The 14828-nt window shown below is 48.3% G+C and overlaps 1 protein-coding gene across 1 annotated transcript in view; it reads left to right on the forward strand.

Annotated features, from left to right (window-relative positions):
- DACT1 (dishevelled binding antagonist of beta catenin 1) overlaps positions 1-14487 on the forward strand; it is a 14716-nt gene extending 229 nt beyond the window's left edge. The window contains 5 exon segments of the mRNA XM_049770247.1: positions 1-104; positions 2549-2681; positions 5291-5446; positions 12370-13880; positions 13882-14487. The exon segment at positions 1-104 is cut by the window's left edge and continues 229 nt beyond it. Of these exon segments, the coding sequence (XP_049626204.1) occupies positions 1-104; positions 2549-2681; positions 5291-5446; positions 12370-13880; positions 13882-14487 (2510 nt within the window).
- Positions 14488-14828: the final 341 nt, after the last annotated feature.

Here is a 14828-nt window from a genome sequence, read left to right on the forward strand (position 1 = left end):
TGCGGGGCGCGGTGGAGCTGCTGCCCGGAGGAGACCCGGGGCCGCGCGGCCGGTTGGAGGAGAAGTTCCTGGAGGAGAACATCCTGCTGCTGCGGAAGCAATTGGTGAGGGGCGAGGGCACCCCGGGCTGGGGCACAGGAGCCTGATTCGGGGTGTCTCCACACCGCCCCAGGCCAAACCCCCCACCCCCGTGCCCGGTTTTCAGCCGGGCCTGGGGCGCCACCGGGGCGGGGGCGGGCTTTGTCAGGTGCGGGGCTGGCCACCCCCGCATCGGTGGGGGAGAAATAGTGTTTTGGGAGTTCCCGGAGGGGACCCAGGAGATGCCCGCTGTGCGACCCTGGCCCCAGGCTTTGCAAAGCCACTTGCTGTTGGGGTATCTGCTGAGATGGGCTTCTTCTCCCTCTGGGATGCAAAGTCACAGAGGAGAAATTTTGGGGTTCAGGGGGCCCCACTTGCAGCTGAATCTCCTGGTTACGCAAAGGCAACCTGGAGGTTGCCTTCCCTTTCCTGGGGCGCTTTGCCTGGGCTGAGGTTGCCAGCCACATACATAGAAGCCCTTTGTGGGAGGCTGCGCTGAAGACGCGAATGTGGGCGATTTTGGCCTCCAAGGGGACCCCCAATCTCATAGGTGGGCTCCTGACTATCCGAGGAGGAGGGAGGGTGGGACGGTGGGTCCCCCTCGAGCCGGGCCTGTGTGTCTGGGTGGGTTTGTGACAGTTGTTGTTGGCTGTCGTGTTCCTTGAGGGGGAAGACTTTTGGAGGTTCTGGGAGCCTTGATCAGCTCTGGACCCCGCCTCAGAATAATGGCGGCAGCTTTGTTTGGGTGACCTGCAGATGTAGTTTTGCAAACAGTCAACTCCAAAGTCTGGCCTGCCCCGGTGACACTGTCCCGAAGGGAACACAGGCCGGACCCGGAGCCCCGGACAGACAGACAGCTAGCTAGGAAGGGGCCTGTACAGCGTGGCGATTTGTCCTTATCTGTTTCACCTCTCTCTCTCTCTGTCTCTCTCTCTCTCTGTCTCTCTCTCTCTCTGTCTCTCTCTGTCTCTCTCTCTCTCTCTCTCTCTCTCTCTCTGTCTCTCTCTCTCTCTCTCTCTCTCTCTCTCTCTCTCTCTCTCTCCTTCCCATCCCTTTCCCTCTCTCCCTCTCTCTCTCCCCTCTTTCCTTTCTCTCTCCCTTCCCCCTCACTCTTTCTCTCCCTCACTCTCTTTCCCTTTCCCCTCTTCTCCCTTTCTCTCCCTCCCTCTCTCCTTTTCTCTCTCACTTCTTTTACTTATTTGCTTTTCCTTCTCTTTTTTCCCCGAGGAATCTCGTTTGCAAAGGTGTCATGGTTAATGCCTTAAGATTTTCAGAGGCAAAGAACTGGGGGTGGGGGAGTGCACCCATCTACTTCTCAAGGGGGTCTGATTTGTCCTGGCCGGGCTTCGCTTTTCCCTTGCGTCTGGCTCTGTCTGTGCTAGCAGAACCCCTTGGGATGTCCCAGTGAGTGGAGTCAACAACTCCTGCTGCAGAACCCGGCCACTGACATGGTTGGCATCGTCTTGTGCACGAGCCCCTTGTCATGTTTCTGCCTCTCCAGGTTGTGAGTGGCACATTCCTGGGTCCCCTTGAGGGGGAGCAAAGCAGCTCGTCGGGAGAATTCCAGTGCAGCTTGCTTTTGGGGTCCTGTTCTCGGGTGGAGGCTTTGGCATTCGTGATTTGAACCAGACGCCTCTCCAATGCTCCAGTTTTTTCCAGCGCGGGGAAGCGCTAGGTGGCGATGTGAGTTAGTGATGGGTCTGTCACCTTTGGAAATCCAAGTGGGGTTCAGATCTTGATGGCCTCTCCCTGGAGGGTTTTAGATTCTGCCAGCTCACATAATACTTGGCACTGCTTATTAGTATTATTTTCTCACTTTCAAAGGCCCTAAGACTGATTAAGTCCCACAAAGCGACTCATAGAAAACAAGTCTGTAGGACATTTGGCCTGGAAAAATCTCACCTACGCAAGATTATAGTGTATTGTAGGAAATCAGTTACAATCTGACTTCGAATTAAAGCCTTCTGTGGACTGTCTTGTTCAAAAAAAAAATTCTGTGTTTTCCCCCCTTCTCTTTCCCAATAAAAAGAAAGTTTGTAGATATTAGATGAAATTACCAGTAAGTTTTCTTTTGTTCGTTTTTGGGTGTTGTTTTTGGCCTACACCAGACACTTATGAATTACTCCTGGCAGGTTTGGGAGACAATATGGGATGTCAGAGATCAAAACCCTGTTGATCACATGCAAGACTAGTGCCCTATCTATCCACTGTACTATCTCTCTGGCCCCAAGTCTGCTTTTTTATTAAAAAATAAAATCACCACAAAATGTCAAAAGGTTTAATTAAATATTGGACATATTCTTGACTCTTTTTTATTATTTCAGGTCATGCAATAAAATTTTGATTTGGGAAGATTTTGTGATTTCTTCTGGTGGTAGTTTAAATACTCGGAGTAGAATTTCCAGGTGGTTTTTTTTTTTTGTCACCAACATGTTTTTCCCCCCTTGTCTTCTGCAATTTTCCTAATCAGAATTGTCTGCGGAGAAGAGATGCTGGCTTGTTGAATCAGTTGCAAGAACTTGACAAACAGATAAGTGACCTGAGACTGGATGTGGAAAAGACCTCTGAAGAGCACCTGGAGACTGATAGCCGGCCTAGCTCAGGTGGGTGCTGGAGCTTAGGTCCAAATTTAGCACTCTTGACTGCTCCCTGTGTCACCCCCAGATCTGCAAATGGCAGTGAGTTTGCTTCTGGTGCAGAGAATAAAAAAATGTAGCCTGCCATTTAGTTGTATGAGAGGAAAAGAAAAACAGGCAACATCTTTTTTGATAATGCAATTGATCTGGAGACCCCTGAATTTCAAGAAGAAAAGCTTCTATTCAAATCTCTGGAAGGGCTGTTGGGTCTTCCTTTGAAACTTGAGAGAGTCAGAATGGGCTAGAAAATTAGTCACACTTCAACTTCCTGAGACCACTTCAAACGTTTACCCCCATTTCTTTTAAACCATTTGGCTCCTTAAATAGATTTATTTTTCTCAAGTTATTCTTTCTGAGACATTCATGATAAAGTTGAGGCTTTGGCAGGCCTGTATTTTTTCCCCCTTACTCATCTTTAGTGCTGAGGTTAAGGAGGAAGGTCACTTTAAGGGTCAGAGTAAATTCGAAAAGCATCAACAGTTATGGGCCCTTCAACCTTTTTTTTTTTTTTCATGATTTACTTCCATGGTTTATTGCTATGTTCCACTATTTATTTCTATGAACATCGATGATATTAAAGACAAACTGATTCTAATTACATACGTATAAATAATGTCATGAAATATGGAAACTCTAAACAAAATGTGTTTATTTATTGAAACCACTGTGATTTATGAAGTCCTTCATAGTTGGATTTCAGGCATACAGTGACAGTGAATCAGGGCCATTCTCATCACTGGGGTCGACCTCCCTCCACTAATGTTCCCAGTGTGTAACCCAGACCCCACCCTTAGCCCCCTGGCCTGCCAGTGTAATGGCCCCGTTTTGAGTTTAGATTAGTTTAAGTCTCTTGATTCTATTGTTGTTGACTTTGACTTGGGTATTTAGTTCTGTCCCTTTTTAGTCTCCACTAATGCATCTGAAACCACTTGGCCCATGGCCCCCCTCCCTTTTTTTTTCCTCCTTCCTTTAATTTTTTTCCTTCTTAATTTTTTTTTTTTGTGTGGTTTTTGGGTCACACCCGGCAGTGCTCAGTGGTTACTCCTGGCTCCATGCTCAGAAATTGTTCCTGGCAGGCACAGAGGACCATATGGGATGCCAGGATTCGAACTGATAACCTTCTGCATGAAAGGCAAACGCCTTACCTCCATGCTATCTCTCTGGCCCCTTTCCTTCTTAATTTTATTTATTTTTTGGGCCACACCCGGTGATGCTCAGGGGTTGTTCCTGGCTATGCACTCAGAAATCACTCCTGGCTCAGGGGACCATAGGGATTCTGGGGGATAGATAGAACTGCAGTTGTCCTAGGTTAGTGTGTACAAGTCAGATGCCCTACTGCTGTGCTACCATTCTGGCTCCTCCTTAATTTTATGGAAAAATGCAGAAATATGAGGTGAAACAAAGTAATTAATGTCCCAGTGTTCTTTGAAAAAGGCAGGAGCCCCTATCTGGAAGGTAAAAATGAAAAAAAAAATAGGGGGGTTGCATAGGTGCAGCAAAAGAAGAATCAGTAGTCTAAAAACAAGGTATCCCTACACATTAAACATCCTGTCCCAAGACCAACAGGCTCCAGGCATACTCCATTGTCTAACCCCAAAGTCTCTCTTCATGGTGCAGAAAAAGTTCTCAATCACGGTTGTCACAGTCAGGCTTCTGTAATTAGACATCTTGGTTTTTGCATAGACCTTACGTTGATGTCTGGGGTGTCACCGAGCATCTTCTGATTTCATCTCACCTTCAGGTAGTGAGGCAGGGAAACCTGCCCTGAAAGCAAGTTGTTGCTGTTTCCAAGTATCAGGGTGTCAGATGAACCCACCCTGGAGCAAGTGGATGCCAAGGCGGCGTTAGGGCCTTTCCTGGTAGAAGTTTGATTCCTGGTGCTGCAGGAAACCATGACCATTCCAGAGATGGAATCCAAGGTTTAAGGGTGAATGGCCAATATCTGATGGATGCCTAAGTCAAGTCACTCTAACAAACGTTCGGGATGAAAGGACCCTGCAATAAAAAAATTAGGAATTCCTATCTCTATTAGATAAGAACTTCTTTCTATACTTTGTTTTCATTTTAATGCACCTATGTAAAAAGGAACAATGTTACAGGAGACTACTGGTGCATATGGGAGTAAAAACAAAAGCTAAACAATCTCTAACCTGGTTCTAACCTGAACTTAAGAGAAACTTAACTGCTAGAATTTCCTACTAAGCAAATTCTAAAAGGGATGGGGAAAGCTACCTCTACTTAAGGAAATACACGCTAATAATTATACCTATTTTGGAAATACATCTAAAGAAATATGCAAAGTAAATATACATATCCCCTTTGAGTCTTTTGAAATAGTCTGGGGAGGGGGAGATAAAGTCCAGAGCACAGTTTCAACCTGCAACGTGGTCTTGTGCAGTCTCAAAAATGGTTCGCAGAAGCCTTCAACCTTTCTTGATGAATTGCCTGAAATCAAAACCATACAATCAGGTGATTAAATCCAGTGAACCAAGAGTTTCCACTCCCCAGGCCCAACTTATTATTTTTCTAACATTGCTTGACACGATCGTAATTCCAAATGGTGTTTTTATTTGTAGGTTTTTATGAGTTGAGCGATGGGGCTTCAGGATCCCTTTCAAATTCCTCCAACTCGGTCTTCAGTGAATGTTTATCCAGTTGTCATTCCAGTACCTGCTTTTGCAGCCCTTTGGAAGCAAACTTGTCTATTACAGATGGTTGCCCTAAATCTTCAGGTAAGACTTAGAATGGACAGACTTCTCTTTTGGTTTCTTTTTGTTTTTGGGTTGTGCTCAGGGGTGGTGCTAAGGGGTTACTCCTGGGTCTGTGCTCAGGCTGGGGGACCATATGCTGTGATTCTAACCACCATTCATTCTGGGTCAGCTGCATGCAAGGCAAACACCCTATCGCTGTGCTATCTATCTCTCCAGCCCCAAGAATTGACAGACATTTTAAATGGAGAAAAATAAGGCTCATGTGTTTGATGCATGATATGCTATTGTTATATCTAGAATCAAAATTTTGGACCTCGGTTGTAGTGTTTGTTGGTTTTAACTTGATTTTGAGTTCTTGAGGGTAGAAGAGCAACACATCTTGAGAAAGCCTGTCCCACAGGACAGGTCATAAACTCTGTTTCTGAGCTTTTGCTATTAGTTTAACACTAGTTAAACCTATCTGTTAGGTTGGCCAAAGAGCTGCTTGGCACTTCATGGAGCAGTGGTCCCTCCCTGTCCTCCAGAATGTCCTGAATGATGCAGCTCTTTTGTTCCTTTAGTAGGTGGAATGGGATCTTATTAAGGTCATGCAGCATTGTTCCCCTTTTTGGTTATCGTTTTGGTGACTTTCAGAATCATGTTATTGTTGGCAATGGAAGACTTTCTGTATTTTCTCTGTCAGACATTAGACTAGATAGTTTCTGTACATTAATCTCTCTCTCTCTTTTTTTTGGGGGGCGGCTTGTTTTTGGGTCACACCCGGCAGCACTCAGGGGTTACACCTGGCTCTATGTTCAGAAATCACTCCTGACACATTCAAAGGACCACATGAGATGCTGGGAATTGAACCCGGGTCCACATGCCAAGCAAATGCCCCATCACTGTGCTATTCCTCTGGCCCCCATTAATATCTCTCTCTCTCTCTCTCTCTTTTTTGGTTTTTGGGCCACACCCGGTGGTGCTAAGAGGTTACTCCTGGCTGTCTGCTCAGAAATAGCTCCTGGCAGGCACGGAGGACCATATGGGACACCGGGATTCAAACTAACCACCTTAGGTTCTAGATCAGCTGCTTGCAAGGCAAACATCGCTGTGCTATCTCTCCAGGTCCCCACTAATCTCTTTTTAATGTTTACAATATTTTTTTAGGTCATGAGTAATCATTAGCTTTGTTTTATTCATCCATTTAAGTAAATAAATGAATGAAGAAACAAATAAGAGACTTAGTGACGTTTCAGAAGTTTAGAGCAGTAAAGATAGTGTGAATGGTAAAGGCAGAATTCGAAGTCTGGCTTAACTGTTATGTTTTTCTACCTTATGGAGGAAATCCAGGATTTGTTGTGTATAGCTATCTCATCAAACAGAGCAGGAATTTGGGCTTATAGGCCATTTGTCATAGCTTATCAGCTGAGTGGTAGTATTGTTGATGCTTGGACTTCTTCCTTAGGTCTGCTCTTTTTTTTTTTTGTGGTTTTTTGGGTCACACCCGGCAGTGCTCAGGGGTTACTCCTGGCTGTCTGCTCAGAAATAGCTCCTGGCAGGCACGAGGGACCATATGGGACACTGGGATTCGAACCAACCACCTTTGGTCCTGGATCGGCTGCTTGCAAGGCAAACGCCACTGTGCTATCTCTCCGGGCTCCTTAGTTCTGCTCTTTTAGGATTCCTCAGAAGAGCAGAGAAACTGTGGAGATGTCAAGAGCTGTAGGTATTGGCATAAGTCATTGTCCCTTTGATTTGTCAATATTCCCCATTTGGGCATTTCAGGCAATGAAAAATTAACACCGAATGGCTGAGGCTGCTAGTTGGCTGTGTCTTTGCTTTTGTACAGTGTGTTATCCAGCAGCAGTCATGTAGGGACACCCAGAATCTGTGTTTTCTGGAGAGTCTGGGCCTCAAATTCATTGGTAATTGTTACCCTTTACTCTCCAGTTCTAGTTTCAGAGGGAAACTTTATGAACCCACCGAAGTAATTTTGGTATAGTTTTTCCTTGAAGACAGAGCTTCCAAGTGCCACATCCTTACATAAGTGGGTATTGGGGCTTTGGGGTCTGGATGAGAATAAGATTTCTATCTTATTCTTAACTCTAATAAGAAAAGGGACATATTGGGGAAGTGTAGGAAAATGTGACTTTATAATAAGGAAAATATAGACCTTAGGGAAGGTGGAGGAGGAAAAAATGGGTATCACCTAGAGAGTTTCTGCTTCTTACAATAGCTATTTATCAGGAGTGGATATGAGAGATGGAGATGTTGCATGCAAAGAAAATAATAGTATTGATTTGTTTGTTTTTGTTTTTGGGCCACACCTGGTGATGCTCAGGGCTTACTCCTGGCTATGTGCTCAGAAATCGTTTCTGGCTTGAGGGATCATATGGGATGTTGGGGATGGAACCAAGATCATTCTGGGTCAGCCGTATGTATGCAAGGCAAACGCCCTACTGCTATGCTATTGCTTCAGCCCCCAAAATAGTATTTTCTTTACAAATGAATCAATCCATTTCTGAGACCAGGCTATATTTCCTCAAGACTTAGAATTATTGTTAGATTCCATGGATCTTTGCCTAAATTAAATCATTAACATAGAGTCTGGCACAGAGTAAGTTTTCTGTTCTTAAATGAATAAATATAATAGAGAGCAAAATAAATGTTGAAAAAAACCCATAATTTTCTGGGAGAAAGAAAAGCATGGGGTGATCTCATTCACATGTGGTGAAAGGGGAAACAGAATAAGTGAATAAATAATACAAATTGATAACAAACTCTTGGTACTGGAATGCAGTCTGAGACCACAGATGAAGGGGGAAGTAAGTGGGTTGGATGTGGCATAGGGCCGTGTGGACAGAGGTTTGGGATACTTCAGTGGTGGTGAGATGAGGTAACTGGTCTACCAAGACCATAAACATCAACACTGTTACAACACATTACCATATCACCTTACCTACAATACATTTTCCTTTTAAAACCCTTTCTTTTCTCTGGGGCTGGAGTGATAGCACAGCGGTAGGGCATTTGCCTTGCACACGGATGACCCAGACAGACCTGGGTTCGATCCCTGGCACCCCATATGGTCCTCTGAGCCTGCCAGGAATGATTTCTGAGTGCAGAGCAAGGAGTAACCTCTGAGCATCTCCGGGTGTGGCCCCAAAACAAACAAAAATATGGTGAATATTATTTGAATTTTATTAGTCTATTGAAGTCTGGTCAGTTTCCTGACATTATGACTTTTGATTTGAACAGACATGATTAAGAAATAACAAAATGAATGCTATTCAATAACATCTTAATGATAGCAATTAAGAAATGAGAAAGTTCACAGAAAGTATAATTTTTTTTTTTTTTTGTGGTTTTTGGGTCACACCCGGCAGTGCTCAGGGGTTATTCCTGGCTCCAGGCTCAGAAATTGCTCCTGGCAGGCACGGGGGACCATATGGGGCGCCGGGATTCGAACCGATGACCTCTTGCATGAAAGGCAAACGCTTTACCTCCATGCCATCTCTCCGGCCCCAGAAAGTATAATTTATGTGAAATACTTTAAAATGAGGGGCGAGAGAGATAGTACTGGGGGTAAAGGTGCAAGTGGCAGACCCCAATTTGATCCCCTATACCAGTGATGGCTAACCTTTTTGAGCCCGAGTGCTCAAACAGCCACACAAAACCAAACAATTTCCTCAAAAGTGTCAGCAAGTCAATTAAACCTTAATAACAAGATTTTAGTATCTAAATACTAATTGCAGACCTTCCCACGTGCCAGCTGCAAGGCCTTCATGTGCCACTGCTGGCGCACGTGCCATAATTTCGCCATTGCAGTCCTATACCATATATGGTCCCTTAAGCACTGGGACCACTGGGTGTGGCCCCAAGCACCCCTTTCCTCATGTTTTAAAAAAGGGAGACCAGGAATAGAACACAAAAGGAAAATAGCATAAAGAAAAATCTGCCCCAAAACATACTTTAGTTATAAATTTGTATAGGCAGGAGAGGAAGTCCAACGTGGTAAGGTGCTTGCCTTGTATGCAGCTGACCTGAGTTCGATCCTCAGCACTGCATATGGTCCTTCATGCACCTCCAGGAGTGATTCCGAGATAAAACCCCGAGTACAGCTAGATATAGCCCAACAGTTAAACAAATAAAAGCATTAGAATAAACAAAATTGTATAACTCTTTCTTGTTGCACTGAAATACTTCCGTTGACACCTTGGTGATCCCAAGCATTTTTCCTTTCACGTAGGTAATCTTAATAGTTATGATACTTTGATACTATATAACGATTTTTACTAAAATTTCAGAGTTTTCCCCATATTATTCAGCATGTGAAAGCATTCAGCTTTGTTATTTTTGTACCGCACTGAATGATAAGTGGGCTCTAGGCTATGTATGTGCTCACGAGACTCTCCTGGTGGTGCTGAGGACCATATGTAGTGTCAGAGAGCTAACCTGAAGGCAAATGTTTGAACCTCTGTCATATCTCCAGCTCTATCTCATATATTAATTATCAATCCATTAATATTATTATTGTCTTGGTTTTTGGGCCACACCTGAGAGTGCTCAGGGGCTACTCCTGGTTCTATGCTCAAAAATAAAATTGCTCCTGTCTGAGCTGGAGAGATAGCACTTAAGTAGGGTGTTTGCCTTGCCTGCAGCCAACTGAGGATGGATGCTGGTTGGAATCCTGGCATCCTATATGGTCCCCCGTGACTGCCAGGAGTGATGTCTGAGTGCAGAGCCAGGAGTAACCCCTGAGCACTGCCGGTGTGACCCCAAAACCAAAAACAAATATCACTTCTGGGAGGCTCAGAGGCCATAAGGGAGGCCATACTGGGTTGGATCTGGGTCAACTACGTGCAAGGAAAACACCCTACCCTCTGTGCAATCACTCTGGATCCTAAATCTAACATTTTGATTTATTTATAGATACTTAGGTTGTTTCTGTAAATAATGCTGCACTGAACTGGGGATATGCTTATCTCTTAGAATTATTTTTTTTGGGGGGTGGGCTAGGAATTGAGTCCAGGTCTGTCCTGGGTTGGCCTCTTGCAAGGCAAATGTCCTACCACTGTGCTATCTCTCTGGCCCTGATAGAATTAGTTTTTATTGTACTCTTTTGGATACATATCCAAAGTGGGGGGGGGGGTGAATGGATCATATAGAATTTTACTCCTTAATTTTTTGAAGGATCTCAATACTTTTTTAAAAGCAGCTTTTAAAACTTATTTTTATTTATTTATTTTGTTTGGACCATGCCCTGCATTGCTCAGAGCCTTCTCTGGCTTTGTGCTCAGGGGTCCCTCATAATGGTCTGGGGGACAATAGGTTGTGCTGGGGATAAAAATCCTGGATTATCTGTGTGCAAGGCAAGTGCCTTACCTCTCTCATTCATTTCTCTTAATCTTGAAAGCATTTATAATGGCTGAATATTTTTTTAATTTTTTAAATATTTTTATTTTTAATTATGTGAACAATGATGCAAAGAAAGAGGACAAGGTCAAGTTACAGTGGAAGGAGGATCACCCAAAAACAGAGTTCTCAGAAGAAATCCCCCTGCTGACACCTTAATTTTGAACTTACAGTCAAAGAACATAAAGAAAATAAAACCGAACCCATGTACAATTACTTTGTTTCTCAAGTCCCCAGATTGTAGTACATTATAACATTTCTTAGCGGTACACCAAGCAATCTAAAGCCATAAAATTTATGTAATTCCTTAAACTTGAAGTCATAGTAGTTTTTTACATTTCCATGCACATGCATATTAGTTTAAGTTAACCTCAAAAGTTTAAGTGGTTTTTTTTTTTTAAGGTTTAGAGTCAAAGGAGCACAGGAGAAATGGTGTTAGAGTGGCAATTATTGTTTGCATAGGCCCACCAAAATATGGGGGAATGGCTGAATATTTTTACTTCAGAAGAAATCTGGGGCCGGAGTGGTGGCACAAACCATAAGGCGTCTGCCTTCCTTGCGTCCATTAGTGTAGGATGGACCACGGTTCGATTTTCTCCCACTGTCCCCTATGGTCCCCTAAGCTAGGAGTGATTTCTGAGCACATAGCCAGGAGTAACCCCTGAGCGTCACTGGGTGTGGCTGAAAAACAAAAACAAAAACCAAAAAAAAAAAAAAAAGAAGAAATACCATCTATTTTCAAACATTAATTCATTATATATTATTTTCTCTCATCCATTTGTATTAATTGTAAGCAAAATGTAGCCTAAAGAGTCAAGTTATTATTAATCATTATCATTTCATTTTGGGATCACACTTGGTGATATCCAGGGATTACTCTTTGCTTTGCACTCAGGATTTACTCCTGGAAGTGTTCCACCTGGGAAACATGGAATGCTGGGGAGCAAAAACAGGTCTGTCATGTACAAGGCAAGCATCCTGCAGCTGGAAGAGTCTTCTTCTTTCTCCTTCTCCTTCTCCTTCTCCTTCTCCTTCTCCTTCTCCTTCTCCTTCTCCTTCTCCTTCTCCTTCTTCTTCTTTCTTCTTCTTCTTCTTCTTCTTCTTCTTCTTCTTCTTCTTCTTCTTCTTCTTCTTCTTCTTCTTCTTCTTCTTCTTCTTCTTCTTCTTCTTCTTCTTCTTCTTCTTCTTTCTTCTTCTTTTCTTCATCTTCATCTTCTTCTTCATCTTCTTCCTTCTTCTCCTCCTCCTCCTCCTCTTCTTCTTCCTCCTCCTCCTTCCTCCTCCTCCTCCTCCTTCTTCTTCCTCCTCCTCCTTCTTCCTTCTTCTTCTTCTTCTTCTTCTTCTTCTTCTTCTTCTTCTTCTTCTTCTTCTTCTTCTTCTTCTTCTTCTTCTCCTCCTCCTTCTCCTCCTCCTCCTCCTCCTCCTCCTCCTCCTCCTCCTCCTCCTCCTCCTCCTCTTCTTCTTTAGAGGCAATTAGAGAAATTGGCCGTATTCAAGGTCGGCTGACACGGCCCAATTCATGTCTTCAGATACCTTTAAAATTTTTTCAGATTTCATAGACATGTTGGCGTATAAGGCAGGCCACTGTGCAGACCAGGCCTCAGGGTCAATGTGTCGTTCCCCCTCTGCGCCCCAATTTAATTGCCTCGATGTCATTGCAGACGTGAACCCCAAGTACCAGTGCGACCTGGTGTCTAAAAACGGGAACGACGTGTACCGCTACCCCAGCCCGCTTCACGCGGTGGCCGTGCAGAGCCCCATGTTTCTCCTCTGCCTGTCGGGCAACACCCTGAGGGAGGAAGAGAAGCTCGACAGCCACGCGGGCGACCTCTGCTTGGGCTCTGCGCTGGACACCGTCAAGACAGACAGCTCCTTACCCTCCCCGAGCGCCTTGTGGTCCCACCCGTCCTCCGCCAAGAAGATGGACGGCTACATTCTGAGCCTGGTGCAGAAGAAGACACACCCGGTCAGGACCAACAAACCCCGGACCAGCGTCAACGCGGACCCCAGCAAAGGCCTCCTGCGCCACGGGAGCGTGTGTGTCCGGGTGGCCGGGGCCCTGCCACAGGGCAATCATGGAAACCCCAAGAACTGCAAGCAGGTGGGGCCCGCTGGTGGGATCCCGGCTCTGGACCCGGGCCCCTTCGCCACCCTGCGACCGTGGGCCAAAGACCCGAAACCCGGACTCCCGGAGGCTCACAAGAGGCTGCCCGGCCTGGAAGGGCCCTGCGCCATCCATGTCACTGTCGCCGCCACGGACCTGCCGAGCAAGCATCTGCCCAGGAGCGTCAAGCCCCTCTCCCAGGACCAGGGGCGATGTCCTCCCTCCGTGCCAGGGGAGTCCCCTCACGAGAGCGCCCAGGCCTCAGGGGCCGCCTCCTTCTGCAAGGACGGCCCGGGGCGAGGCCCCGTCCTGGACAGCAAAGCGGGGGTGCAGCCGCCCAGGAAGTCGCCTCCCAGAGCTTCTCCTGCCGCGGGGCCCCCGTCCGTGCTGCTGTCCCCTCCGACCGTGCCGGTGGAAGAGCGGCCGGGCCTGGACTTCAGAAGCGAGGGCTCCTCGTCGCAGAGCCTGGAAGAGGGGGCCCCGGCGAAGGCCCAGTTCGTGCCGGGGCTGCCCCACCGAGGGGGCGGCGGCGGCAGCGGCAGCGGCAGCCACAGCAGCACCGGCCGGCCTGCCGCCGCCAGGCCGCGCGCCCCTCCGGGCCTGCCGCCCGGCCACCCCGACAGCCCCAAGTCGCCGCTGCTGCCCCCGGTGCGCGAGAAGGGCCGCGCGGGGCCGGGCAAGAAGTGCCGCTTCCCGGACGACCAGGCGGACTCGACCCGGCGACCTCGGCGCGGGGCCTCCAAGGGCCGCCGGGGCCAGGCCGAGGCGCCGTTCCCCGGCCGGCCGCTCGGGGCGCACCCCCGCGCCGGGGCTCGCGCGCACGGCCACGGCCACGGCCAAGGCCAAGGCCACGGCCACGGCCACGCGCGCGAGCCGGTGGTGCTGGTGGCCAAGCCCAAGCACAAGCGGCCCGAGGCGGCCGAGTCCTCGGAGGCGCTGCGCCGGGCGCGGCGGGGCGCGCAGGGAGCCCCCCGCGGGGCTGTACCCCGTGGCCGCCGCCGCCGCGGCCCCCGCCCGGCCCTTCGCCGGCCCCTACGCGCCGCCCCGCGCCCGGCCCCGCGCCCACGCCCGCGCCCGCGCCCGCGCGCCCCGCCGCAGCGACTCCGAGTACTCGGCCGAGTGCGAGTCGCTCTTCCACTCGACCGTGCTGGACACGAGCGACGACGCGCGCAGCGACTTCACGGCCAACCGCTTCGGCGACAGCGAGTCCAGCGCCAGCGACGCCGCCGGCGCCGACGCCCACGGGCTCGCCCACGGCCGCGGCGGCTCCTCGGGCGGCGACAGCAGCAGCGACAGCGACTCGGCCGACGACGACGACGACGACGACGACGACCGCGAGGGCCCCGCGGGGCTCGGCTGGGCGCGCTTCGTGCGGGGCGCCGCGGGCCCCGAGCAGCTGCCCCGCCACGGCCACGGCCACGGCCACGGCCGCCCCGCGCCCCCCGGCGCCCCGGCCCCCAAGGCCGCCGCCCGGGCCGTGGTCAAGATCAAGGCGTCGCACACGCTCAAGAGGAAGATCCTGCGCTTCCGCTCCGGCTCGCTCAAGCTCATGACCACCGTCTGAGGGGCCGCTGGGGACCGAGAGGAGAGGGGGACATCTTTCGGGGGGTGTCAGTGTGTCTGTGTGTGTGTGTGTGGGCTCTCTGTGTCTCTGGGATCTCTCATGGTCAGTGTGCAAGCCGTCTCTGGGTGTGTCTCTGGGCATGTGATCTCTGTGTATGTCTGTCTTTGTGTATCTCTGTGCATGTGATATCTCTGTGTGTTCCTTTCTCTCTCTCTCTCTGTCTCTCTGTCTCTCTGTCTCTCTCTCTCTCTTTCTCTCTCTCTCTCTCTCTCTCTCTCTCTCTCTCTCTCTCTCTCTCTCTCTCTCTCTCTCTCTCTCTCTCTGTGTGTGTGTGTGCGCGT

Source organism: Suncus etruscus, chromosome 3, assembly GCF_024139225.1.
Source record: "Suncus etruscus isolate mSunEtr1 chromosome 3, mSunEtr1.pri.cur, whole genome shotgun sequence".
Classification (NCBI taxonomy): Eukaryota; Metazoa; Chordata; class Mammalia; order Eulipotyphla; family Soricidae; genus Suncus; species Suncus etruscus.